At 37.3% G+C, this 13,350-nt stretch overlaps 1 protein-coding gene across 3 annotated transcripts in view; it reads right to left on the bottom strand.

Moving 5' to 3' along the window:
• The window catches only part of CBFA2T2 (CBFA2/RUNX1 partner transcriptional co-repressor 2), a 93,441-nt gene extending 82,854 nt beyond the window's left edge, over nt 1-10,587 (bottom strand). For 2 of the 3 annotated variants that reach the window (XM_063297232.1, XM_063297230.1), the window contains exon 1: nt 10,459-10,587. In XM_063297232.1, coding sequence (XP_063153302.1) covers nt 10,459-10,486 — 28 coding nt within the window. In that variant the 5' untranslated portion in view covers nt 10,487-10,587. Of the gene's footprint in view, nt 1-9,318; nt 9,416-10,458 lie in introns of those variants that run through there. The other variant, XM_063297231.1, reaches the window with a different exon arrangement.
• Nucleotides 10,588-13,350: the final 2,763 nt, after the last annotated feature.

The raw sequence follows: 13,350 nt of genomic DNA on the forward strand, positions 1-13,350 counted from the left end.
GTCATATCAATTCACTGTTGATCAACAATGGGAAAATGTGACTATCAATGCATACATCTCCACATATGGAGACGGTGATGACTCAAAACTTAGTTCAAATATCACAGCTTGTCACAATGTAGTTATTTAATTTCAGAATAGTTACAGGTTGTAAACCATGGTTTATGACTTAGCATGTTGTTTGAACGTAGCCAATAGCAGCTGATACAACAAACCATGGTTAAACCATATTTAGTGAGAAGTCCAACTTTACCCAATGTACCAGAAATAACTACAACAAAAACATCTTGTGAGGTACATCAGCTACAAATCAGAAAAGGGCTTGCTCTTAAGAGCATGAGCAGAAGGGAAGAGCAAAAAGAAACATTTAATGATTTATAAATGTATCAGCACATGCATGTAGCTTAAATGAAGTCCAAACTTTAAATGATTCTGCTGAGATCATAACTGACATTTAAACTACTAACATGATTCTTCTGCAATGTTATTTCAAATGAATGAAAGATTTAAGTATAAAGTAAAGGACACTAAATATTTACTTTAGTTAGCTACTTCTGAAGGAATCAGCAGAGCAATGGAAAATATTAAAATTCTAAACCACTTGTTGGATTTTAGGTCTGACATCCTGTGAGATAATCTTATGATGGCAATCACTAATTTCAAAAACAGAGCAAGTCTTCCTCATCAAGCCCTTTCTGAAAGTTCAGCTCTAGCCACAGCTTTATAATGGGGGTGGGAGCAGCGGGTAAACCATGCTCAAGGAAAGATCAACAGCATTCTTCAGTCCTGGATTAGGAATTTTCTGAATTCAAATAGCAGAGTTCAATGGCAGAAATATCTACAAAAATAGTTAAATTATCAAAAAGAAACAAGATGAGCAGGACTGTTAACTGAGAGAAAGAAACTCAACTACAGATGCAAGGACTATTTTGACATTATATTATCTATAAGCAAAACAGGTTTCAGATGACACCTAAAACTAGTTGCTCTCCCTAGAGCAGTGTTTCTCAACCTTGGCCACTTTAAGACATGTGGACTTCAACTCCCAGAATTCTCCCAGCCAGCATGCTAGGGAAACAAGAACATAATAGCAACTTTTCTAGATAAAATCAACAGCTCATCCAATATGGTATCCAGTTTCTCAGTGGCCAGTTAAGATGCCTCTAGTCCACAGGCAGGATACAAGGCAGTAACTTTCTTCTGCTGATGATTCTCAAGACTTGGTTTTGGAATTAAATCTATCTCTGATCCTGGATGTGGCATATAGACATTATGACTTGTGTGCACTAATAGCCTTACCCTCCATGAGAGTGTGAGCAAAAATCCACAGCCAAACTACACAAAAATGCACAAATCTGTTTCCCAGGTAGTACTAGGAATTGGAAGATTAGATCCATGTCTCACTCCTTTCTCATTCCATCTCCGATATCATTTATTTTTTTGTACTGAATAAGGTATTTTAGAAGAAATAAACTTAACTCTGCAAGTGCAGACTGCAATTTCCAAGGAAATCATACGACTTACCAGGTTCATAACAATGAACAAAAAATTGTTCTCACAGATAGGACAACTTATATATCTACATAAATAATGGGTACATAAAATTAAAGACCAGATAGCCAATGTTTTAAATTATATTAATGAGAGTCAAAGAATGTAAAATATTAAAGATAGTAAAATGTTTTCAAATGCTTGGATGACTAATCTTTTGCCTCACAACCGAAGTTAGTTACATCGGTGACAAGTTGTAAGAATCACTGCCTACTCCTTTGTAGATGTGAATCTCATTTCTAATTGAGGTGGTACCTGAAGAAGTGTGTCAGGTAATGTTCTAAATGCACAGGCAAAGAGTATGGGAGAAGGCACCCCTTCAGATTAGATCCCAATATTGTAAGGTAAGCAGGTACATAAGTTAACCCATAAAATAAAATAAATCACCGCTGAAAGTGTACCATTTAGGAAAGGGATCCATGTTCAAAGGATATAGAGGGCACACAACCACCTTAGTTTGGGTTTTCTAATTCAACTGTACAGAAAATATGAATTACAAATTACCAAAGTTACATCATCATCATTTGATATTTCCACAAGGGGTTTCATATTCTAAATTCCCCTTAGCTATTTATAACTGAACACAGTAGATAGTATTTTGAGCATTCAGATTATTATTATTTATTTAAAATAAATAAACAGTACATTTAATGATGGTTCACTATATGAAAATTTTAATGCTTTTATTCCTGGGTGCTATGGTTCCCTTCTCACACTAGGTGTTGGCTAAGGTTGTGCATGGTTTGAATGTTATTTGGGAGAAGTCATTAAAACAGCTTGCCTAAAATGTGGCTGACTAAAGCAGTCATGTATTTTTTCAGACTCATTTTAGCACTCGTAGAATACAACAATTTTCATATTCAGTTCAAAAAGTAAGTTTACATTCCACACTTCAAGAAGCAAACTAGGACTTGATTAAAGAAAGACAAATAAACAAATCAGTGGAGAAAAAGACGCTTGATGGCTACTAGTCATAATCACTAAGTATTACTTCTGAGGGGCAATCTAGCAGGAAATCTAAAGAGGAGGATGCTATTGCTTCCATATTTTGATATGGTTTTCTCATAGGTCCATCCATCCATCCATCCAATTTATATGGTCACCCATCTATCCATGAAGCTCTGGGTGTGAAGGATTACATTTAAAAAACCCCAAACAATTAAAACTGCATCAAGGCTCTGTAAAATCACAAACTGTAAGACACATGCACCCATGCTAGAGCTCCAATGAACATCGGTCCCCATTGTCTGGAAGAACTGAATGCTGGATTAAACCTGTCTTTATCTAGCAAGGATGCCTTTCTGTATGTATCTCTGCTCTTACATCACAGATTATATCTCTAATTTACAGAATTTATTATGCCAACATATGGCTATAGTCATCTTAGTCAACTTTCAAAATAATATTGACCAAAGTTTATAGAGGACAGATATATCAGTACAGCACTTCTTCAACAAAAGGTATTGCAAATTAATTGGTGGAGGCTATTATCTCATGTGGTCTTAGTAGGTGGAAGCCCCTTGATGATCTTGGCTGCATTTGGGAGCTAAGTAGGGTCAAGCCAACTTAGAACCTATGTGTAAAGCCAGGGGTGTAAGCCTAAACTAGGAAATCAAAACACATTCCAGAAGAAAGCAGTGACAAACCCCTTCTATACTGCTGCCAAGAAAATTACATGGGTGTATCCATGCAATCATAAAGAATCAAACTTGCCTAGAAGATTTGAACTTACATCATAAATCCACAGCTTTCCCTAACATCCACTTTAATTTCATTTCCACCTGTTTCTTTACTAAGTTACTATGTTGCTCATTTTTTATTACAAATAATAACCTGAAAAGTTCAGAACAACAGGGTCCTGAGGTATCCCCATTTAATCTTACAATCTGAATATTTACCAAATTGCTGAACCACCAATATCAAGTTAGGCAATGAAGTAGAATAATTATCCAATATTGCCTACATATTAGAAGCATATAAAAATAGTGCATACTCCTTCAGTGTAACACCAGTAGTATCATGAGATGACCTATTTGCTAATGGCTTGCGTATTTAATCAAACAGTAACTGAGAAAGTGGAGAACCCTGATTGGTTTCACACTAGAACTCAGTTCACCCATAAATTAACCAATTTGTCATTATTCTTGCTGTTGGTTGCAAATAGTAAATTGCAATTCTTTTAATAAAAGTAGGCAAAATCATACCTACATGTGACTTGCTTTAGAAAGTTAATCTGAGCTATGTTAAAAGCTTTTTTAGCATCCAAAGGTATTAAAACAGCAAAATACAATCTATCTTGAGCTGTATCCAAAATATCTATCAGTAATGTATATTATCTGATGCTTATCTGTTTTTAATAGCTGTGGTATCTTAAAGACTAATATACTTATTTTCACATAAGCTTTCACAGATCAGATGCATGGAGTAGAGTCCTGGGATTGGGATATTATATGTAAACATCTGTTGAGGGAAGATTCCCACAGCTGTGTCAAATCTCTTCCATGGAGTTGCCAAAAAAAAAACAACTTGGACATGTCCATGAAGTCATCAGCAGTCGGGTTCAGCTCAAAGGAGATTTACTATTTATTACCTACTGTGAATATCCAGAGGCATTTGGCTGGCTGCTGTTGGAAACAAAAAGCAGGGTTAAATGGACTTTGGTCTGATCCAGCAAAGCAAATTATGTGTTGTTAAGAGCTGTCTGGCAGCACTCACAAATGGATAATTATGTCAGAACTAATACTAACAAAGCGTCATTTCCAGGTACAGGAAGGTACCACTGGGATACATCACTATGAATCTTTATGCCCCCAGGATGGTAATGAAATAAAGATACTCAGCTTTTCTCTGTGTATTTCCCTGCACTAGTTCAGCAATCACCATTACAGTTTCCCAACCTGAGATATTCACAGGCACAGAAAAAGGATAAGTATAGCATGCGAATATTAAAAATATGCAAGTGTTCTTTTTGTTTGTTTTTATGCTCAAACAACTGAGTAAAAGAATCCTACAGTATTAGCCTTCAACAAGGGAACACAGAACTTAGCAAAGCACAAGAATCTAAACTAAATTCTTATTCAATTTGCAGACAAACAGACTTTGCACAACCATCACAAAGAGAAACACTTTTTTATTTACTCTCATTGGGTCTTTTATGAAGGGTAGAAGGCCAGAGGCAATATCTTTTTAGGTGCCAACTGCACTACATGAGTATCCACTATAATGAATATTCAAGTTTTAAAAAGATCTCCTAAAGGAAAACTACTTAAATGCTCTTGAACCTTTCCTTATTGTCATTGTTAAAGAGGACCTTTCTTTGTATAGTTATGGTTATCGGAAATAAGTTCCTAAAGCAGCCAAAGTGGTGCAGAGAACAGAATGTTGGATCTAAACTTGATCAATCCAGCTTTAATTTACTGCACAGACCAGAAACCCATTTGGTGACTTTGTGTCTGTCATTTTTTTTCCTCAATTGACTACAGTTGAGGTCAACTGTGAATCTAGGATTTTCAAAGGAAGATTATAATACAAATAACTTTTTCATTAAAATTTAATAAAATCCACTATCCCATCCTCCATGTGAGCACATGCAATTTATGAAGGATTTATAGCATCATACTAGTGCTGATCATAATTAGCAAAATCACTTCACAATAGTCAGTTGTCTGATCAGGACTAGGGAGTTAGACAAGCTTCAAATGACTTGCCTCTTTTAATGCTACCTATCCAAAAAGCACTTCTGCAGTTACCATAACAGAGGTGGAACTAACATCTAGGAAATGGAAAGTGTTTAAAAGTCCACTATCTTATTGCCAAAAGAAACGAACACTCCTTCAGAAGTCAAATTACTGACCCCAGAAATATTGTTTAATCCAACCTTTCCTAGACTTCACATCACTGAATTATGAAAAAGGGAAAGAACAGTTTTAAATAGAAAATAAAGCTACTGTGGAAAATATAGCTGTAACAGGAAAACTATACAGAAATAGTTGGAAGATTACTTTGGAATCCTCTTTGGGTGGGTGGGGATTGGAATATTGGACAAAGAAGGAACACTCCTACAATGACACAAGCAACAGCAGGAATGGGAACATTTCTAGGATGTTGGGAGAGCCTAAGAAAAGGGAGTGAGAAACAGATGTGGCTTTATTTAAAAGAAAATACAATACAGAAAGCCAAGATGTTGTGTTTTGAACTTTCAGGAATGTATACAAGAATTTCCAGAGGGAGAGCTGTATTAGTTTACTGCATCAAACAAGGAATTTAGTGCATCCCAAATGCAAACAGATTTGTTGAGGCATTCATGGAACAAAGCCGACTTTATGAGACGCATGATGTGTTACAAGCAATTGGCAGATTGAGATAAATCAGATATGCATGAATGATGTGGGTAGGGAGGGGGAGAATTAAACAATAGCCAATTTTCCCTAAAATGCATAGAATTGCTTTTAACAATACTATGTAACACTTAAATGTACAAAAAGGCAAGCACAGTGCTCATTCAAAACAGCAGTAATAGACAAACAACACAATCTTATTTTTTTCTATACTTAACATCTGCAGTGGGCAAAGAGAGTCTCAAAGGACATCTAAATGAACGGAATCACACTTGCTAATAAATTCTAGTTCAGCAATTTCATATCAAAAAGAAGAGAAATATAACTGATACTGAATCCTATTAATGGCATATTAAGTAGTTTCAAATCTTGATGAAACTCTTAATCCTTTACAGTTTCAGCCATAGCTAAGAAAAACTCACAGAATGTCCACCCCTCAGTAGTGTGTGTAAAAGGATCAAATTTAAAAAGTTTTAAGCAGAAAACATTCAATTTCATATTCAGAACAGTTGCCTCAACTTCAAAATAGGTTGTTTGGACCTTTCTGGAAGTGTTTCAAACTCAAAACCAAGCTGTTTTTGAAATACTGCCAGAATGGCCAGGACAGCAAATTCAAAGGATTTTGCACATGCCCACCCATTAAGTTCTCCAGAGTACTACAATGTCTCTGTACTCTAATAGTTTTTAGAACAGATGGGAGCCTACTACAATGGAGGGGTGAGCTGTTCTTCAGCACAAGTGTTCATATAATCACGACTTAAGTGACCGTTGTACTGAAGAATCAATTGAAAAACTGTATGCACTAAAAGAAGACTACTACTACAACTGCCTTGCAAGTTAAGGAAAAACTAAAAAAAAAAAACCCCAAATCACTCATACTTAAGATGTGGCTCCTACAGAACATACAGAGAAGTTAACTCTGCCAGAACTGCTGTGTTCAGAAAGTGAATCAAGGTAAATGGTGATAACACAATGATAATTAGAATGGTTATAGGACAGCATTTATCTGAGAGCTTTTCTAGAATTAAAATGTAAAATCCTTGGTTATCTAATAAAAGATCAATTTGCCTTCCATACTAAACAACTAGGAAAAGCAGCTAATGCAACATTAGTTTTTAAAACTAGGTTAAATACATATAAACAGATTAGATTAACATGTATTCTGGGAAAACTAGGGAAAGAGAATATTATGAGCACCCACAAAGATCTTTGCTGAAGAATGTAATGTAGAAAGAAACATGGTTTTGCAAATGCATGTCTCATTTGATTAACCTTTTAGAGTGTTATCAAGTACAATACACGTTTGGGGTCATCCAAACGACTTGGACTTTTAAAGAATTTTGAAAAAAGCTCCCATATCCTAAGCAAATTTAGCAACTCTGGGAAATAACTAGGAGGTTTGATGGATCAGTAATTGGTCTATCATCACAGTGTAGGTATAAATTACAGGAAGCAGAGAGCAGGATTTCTGATCAAACTGGAACAGGAATTAGGTCTGAGCAAAGCAATGCTTCAGAGTGGTAAAAAGAAAGGAATAACAAAAAATCTCCACAAATTCAGCAACCAGGGAAAGGAGCATCACTGCAGGAAGCAAGGTTCAATATATACCCATGTAAAATGGCATGCATAAAGGGAGAACAATCTTTCACACATATGTTAATGGAATCTTGGCTGACAGAAATTGACAAGGAAAGGGATTCTAGGATACAATGGGCAGGGTACTGAACATGTATCCCCAGCATTTGTCTATTCCAAACTGGCAGACATATACGGGACTTCAATAGGAAATTATAATTTTTAAAAACCACCAGCATCATCATGCTTTTATTTAAATTCAATTAACAGGACTGGGATACCATTACAATTCTGGTCACATCAAAAAGTATGTAATAGAACTGCTAAACATGCTGGATGCTTCATGTTAAAGTAAAGCAAATATTAAGAAATATTAAGCACATAATTAAAATATGGAACATAACAATGGTCAACCATTCTGACACCTTTAAAAGATTAAATCTATGAAACATATGTTAGCAATTGCCACTAATAATAATAGCTTTATATCATTTACATTACTGAAAGCACTGTACTGTACAATGTAGCTACTAGAATGCTACTCCTCCCATATTTTATTCATGTGTTACTCAAAAACATGTCGTTGCCACTGTGTAAACAGAACGCTGAACTGGACAGGCTTTAGGTTTGACCTAGAAAGGCTTCTCTAATGTTGCCTGGATGACATATACCCTGGTTTACGTCTAGATTATTGTGCTGCAGTATAGGTATTTCTGTCTTTTAAAACTTTCAATGCAAGCAATAGTGTGAACCCAGCTATAGCATGCCAACTGTACTGATATGCATTTATGCATGTCTTTCCAGGCCAAATTAAAATTTCTGGAATTGACTTTCTATACATTACAGGGCCAAGTAATGAGAGGACTTGTTATACCCAAGCTCTTCAGTTCTTGAGGCAATCTTTCTATCAAGATGATTAGATCAGTAGGCACACAAGAGAGAAAGAAAGCCAATATCCCTCATATTTGAAGAATACACATGGGGCTATTCTTCTGACACAGTTTGAAGCTGCCTAAGAGTTTTGTCTTAAAACGCAGCATACAAATATCTGAAATGTATAAATAAAATTAGCAAAATGGCCCTATCTTGACTCACTAATTTGCATAAACAAAAACTGCTGTCTCAGAGCACCACTAACAATTAACAATTAATTATGACACTATACACATTTGGAAGATCAAAGCTTTGGTATAAATCATTTTTTCCAGTCAGGCATCCTTCAGCAATCCTAGGCTACAAAACCCATCATCCTCAGCTAGTTGGCATTATTGTCTGGAGATGAAAAGCGCTGAACTCTGAATGATTCCAGGTTGTAATGCTGGAATAAACCACATTATGGAACAATGATAACTAATGTATATATTTCACAATCATTTGAGCATAATTACTGAATATAAAACGATCAGATGTTTAAACAGTTTGTTTTAAAATAACTATGTCAAAGTCACCTGGGTTGATGGAAGAGTACAATAGTACACACACTCTCCTCCCTCCAAAAATGCATTTTCTTTCTACTATGGTTTCACTGCAGTAACATGCTGATTCTAATCAAGGATACTAATAAAGAATTGTTAATAACTTGACTTCTGTTGGATTTATATACAGCCCAACTTAAAATATGGTCATTTTCTCATGATCTGTTTTCCATACTTAAAAGAAGGCATAAAAATTCAGTAACTTCCTTCCACTAAGAAAGTATCATGGAAAAAGATGAACTTGAAATATATATGCCACACAATTCCACTATTAAAGAAGAAACGTGTAAATCTAAATCTGAGAACAGGCAATATTGTTTGAAGCTTCAATTTTGTATCATTCTCAAAAACAAGATGAGCATATTTAAGATCACATTCACCTGAGCTGTTCAAAACCAGTAACATTCGACCCAACAGCAAGATTCCTCTAGTGGGGATGGAGAATTTCTAATTTTTCAACACATTTCTAATAGTGATCTGTTCCAAAGTAATTCAGGACTATAACGCTAATACAGATGCTTCTTACATTACATATTTATTTAATAAAGCTGATTATCCTACAAAACAGGCATCCTTTAGTATTTAAGTATTATTGAGGAGAAACAATTGTACAGTTATTTAACTGGGTCAGAGTGAAAAATGTAGAGTCAAATACCAAGTTTATATTTTAGCAAATAATTTCTAATGACTTAGTTTCTTCCTGATTTCCCCGTGCTGTCACAGATACATGAACCAGCACAACCCAAAACATTAGCCCAATTAATAGACAAACGAGGAAAAAAACCTAAAGGACTTCTACAAAAATTGTTCTTGCTGGAAGAATGAAGGAGGAAAAGGCCCTCAGATGAGGAGCACCAATAAAGCAGTAGGCTAAATGGGTTTGCAAAAAATAAGAAACTACCCAAGGGGAAAGAGCTTACCTGATACGAACTGGGTCCTACAGACCAGACTTCCCTAACTAAGTAGCCGCCAGATGTGTTGGACTACAAGGCCCATCATCCTCAGAGCTGCCAAATGAGGATGAAGGGAAGTATAGCGCACACCTCCATGGGCCATCAAGCTGGGAAAGGCTGGCAGAAATGGATATGGGAACTATTCGGAAGGGAGGGGAGGGAAGAAGTCATAAGAGAACGGAGGACGGCGAAAAGAAGGTCCAGGAGTAAGAAAGGACCCGCAACGCTATTCCGATCAGACAGAGGTAGAAAAGGAGCAGAGGAAGAGAGTGGGGAAAACAGTGGCATCCACGGCGGGGTAGAAGCGGAGTAGAGAAGCGAAGGCGTGCGCACGTCGCCGGGGAATGTCCGAGGGAGAGGAGCATCCCAGCCTGCCGCAGCCACGTCTACGGAGAATTAAGCCCCTTTCTGGGGAGGCAGCCTTCAAAGCCTCCACAGAGTTCGGCGTCGGTCGGGCTTGCGGTCCTAAGGGCGTGGGAAGCGCTACATGAGTGGAAACCAGGGGAGGTGGAAGGGAAGGGTCTAGAAGGGAGGCAGCCTCGGTATCGGCGCGGAAGAGGATCTTACACTGGGAAGCTCCCGGAATGCCCACCATCGCCGATCCGGCACGGACGCCTTCCCTTTGTTTCGTCCTCTGCAGCTGAGCCGACGGGCGCGAGCGCCAGCAAGCAAGCAGCGACGCTCCGGGCCCCGCGTTAGGCCTTTGCCTAGACCCCGCCCCGTCCCGAGACGTCAGCAGCTCCTCCCACCTCGGTCTGTCTTGTGGGGGAGCGGTTGGGGTTCGGCTGTGGCAGTTTTAGGGCTGGGGGAGGCGTGGGGGGGAGGAATTCACGTCCCTGGACCCGCATTTTGTTTTAAAGAGTTTGCCTCGCTGAGTTCAGCGGAACTTTTCGCCCAAGCAGGATTACAGCGCTGTAGCACGAACTTCAGGCATTTTAGAGGAAATTAAGTCCTAATGAAACGTATTGCTGAGTAAACGCTCAGCTAGGCGGCACCACCTACACGACCTTGGGACATCTTGAAAAGCTAAATGTTTAATGTTTTTAATGCTTTTTGTTGTTACGTTTTTTGATTATTTATTGTACTGTTATTTTTAACTTGCCTCACATTTGTGAGATGGGTGGTTATATAAATTTGCCAAATAAATAAATAAATACAACAGGTTGGGACATTAGTACTTGGACAGGAGACCACAAGGAAATATCAGGGCTGTGGGCTAAACTGGAAAAGAGGGGAACAACTGGATGAAGGCAATAAAACACCAAGGACAGGTCCATAAAGTCAGCAGGAATCAAGCTTGAGTCAAAGAAGGCTACCCCCGTTACTTACTTTTATATTATTTCTGCCTCTGTTCCCCTACTGATCTACCATTTCATTGGTTTTTCATTATTACAAAGAAAAATCTAGAAAGATAGGTTTATCTTGAAGCTATATCACAGGACTTTGTCATAAAGGTTAACATGTTTGTTATCACATAAGCTTTTGCAGATGACAGGCCATGAGATGCCTGGAATAGAGTCCTGGGAAAGGAATATATAAGCAGCTGCTGTTATGTGGAAAAGATTTTCTTCCTCTTAATTCCCAGTAGTGGGAAATTATGGAAATTCAATCCTTCTTTGAAATTCACGAGTCTTCCTAATAATAATAGAAGTCTGCTTTATTATGGCTACTTACAGGATGCAGTATGACATAGTTTTAAAAATATGACAAGGATAAATACTTATTGGGTATAGAATTGATATTCATATGTGGGTACATAAAGAATTACAGAGAAATGCTATGTATTTTTACTTAGGAAAAGTCCCACTGCCTTCAGCAAAACTTACTTCCAGGGAAATCTATATGATGTTGATATCTTACTGTGTTAAAACAATTCATGCTTTATTAAATGATATGACGTCTGTCTCTTTAAATTTAAAAATGCTGAAGCATGTTGGTATATATAATCTTGAAGCATGCTTATTTTCTTATCAGCTTTAAAAGAAATACTGTATTCTAATGCACAAAGAATTTGGTTTAGAAGCTAGGAAGACTAGCCTGTAATTTGCATGGTATCTTTTGAGCACTTACAATGGAATTCCAAGGAAACACTGATAGATTGGCAAACACCACCCACCCACTCTTTATAACAAATTCCTTTTCACTTATCCTTAATCATAATGGAAGAAACACTAGGCCTAGCTACTCAAGAATTGTCTGACTGGGATTTGCCTTCAGAAATAGCTTGACATTCTTAACACATTCTTCAGTCAACATATGGTTTACATTCTCCTGGATAAAATTCAAGGGGTTTAAACAGGAACGAGTTTTGTGGCACCTTAAACAAAAATTTTAAGGCGTATGTTTTTAAAGAGTAAGCTTCTCCATGAGCTATCAACACAGATTTGATTATGTGCCATCAAGTCAGTGTCAACTCCTAGCTACCACATAAATAGATTTTCTCCATGATGATCTGTCCCTGATCTGCTCTTTCAGGTCTTCTAACAGTATACTCATCCCCACTGTAACTGAGTCTATCCACCTTGCTGTTAGTCATCCTCTTCCACCTTTTCCAGCATTAGAGCCTACTCTAGAAAGCTAAGATTTCACATAATGTGTCTGAAATAGGATAATCTGAGCCTGTTAATTTGTGCCTCAAGTAAGAACTCTGGGTTGATTTGTTTGATCCATTTGTTTTCTTGGCTGTCCACAGTGTTCTCAGAAGTCTTCTCCAACACCAAAGTTCAAAAGCCTTAATACTCAACACAGAAAGACTGTTCAAATAGAACATGGGCCTGAAACTTAGAAGGTAGCTTGAAAAGCCATCAATGGTCAATTTGAGCTTCCTGATCTTCACTAGAGATAAGGATACTGACCTAACCCAGAGAGATAGCTTTTAAAAACACTTTAGAAATGTTTAGGGTCATAATTACATGATGAGGTAAATTGGAATGGACCTGAGGATTAGTAAGATTTTCATTCTGCCTGATTAATTTCCTATTCTTTCCTAAATGAAAATTTACTGCTGTTTTAATAACAGAAGGCATAGTGCTGAAAAGTGAGCATGAAGGAATGAAAAAGAATTTACATCTCTAGATCATGTTCAGATATGTTTCCTTAATTGTCCTTTTCCCATGTGGTGAGATCATGGGGTTCTGGACAGGTTGAACCCAAAGCATCCTTGCTTCAAAAGTTACAGGTTGAGTGCAGGTTGCCAACACTGATCATTGATGCACAAAAAGGGACTATTAGCTGCCTTGGAAAAATCCCAAGGGTTGTATAATTGCATAAATATAAGTAAAGAAAAAGAGAAGAATACATGATAGGCTGCTATCAGAATATAATACTGAACATTCTTTAACATAGATTTCAGATTCTCTTGATGTTATACTATCCAGGAAGGGAAGGAGGGAGGGAGGGAGGGATTTCTGGTCTTTTGGATGAATGGGAGAACTTTTTCAATATATTCTTCCAAATCAT

Source organism: Candoia aspera, chromosome 3 (genome assembly GCF_035149785.1).
Source record: "Candoia aspera isolate rCanAsp1 chromosome 3, rCanAsp1.hap2, whole genome shotgun sequence".
In the NCBI taxonomy this organism is placed as follows: Eukaryota; Metazoa; Chordata; class Lepidosauria; order Squamata; family Boidae; genus Candoia; species Candoia aspera.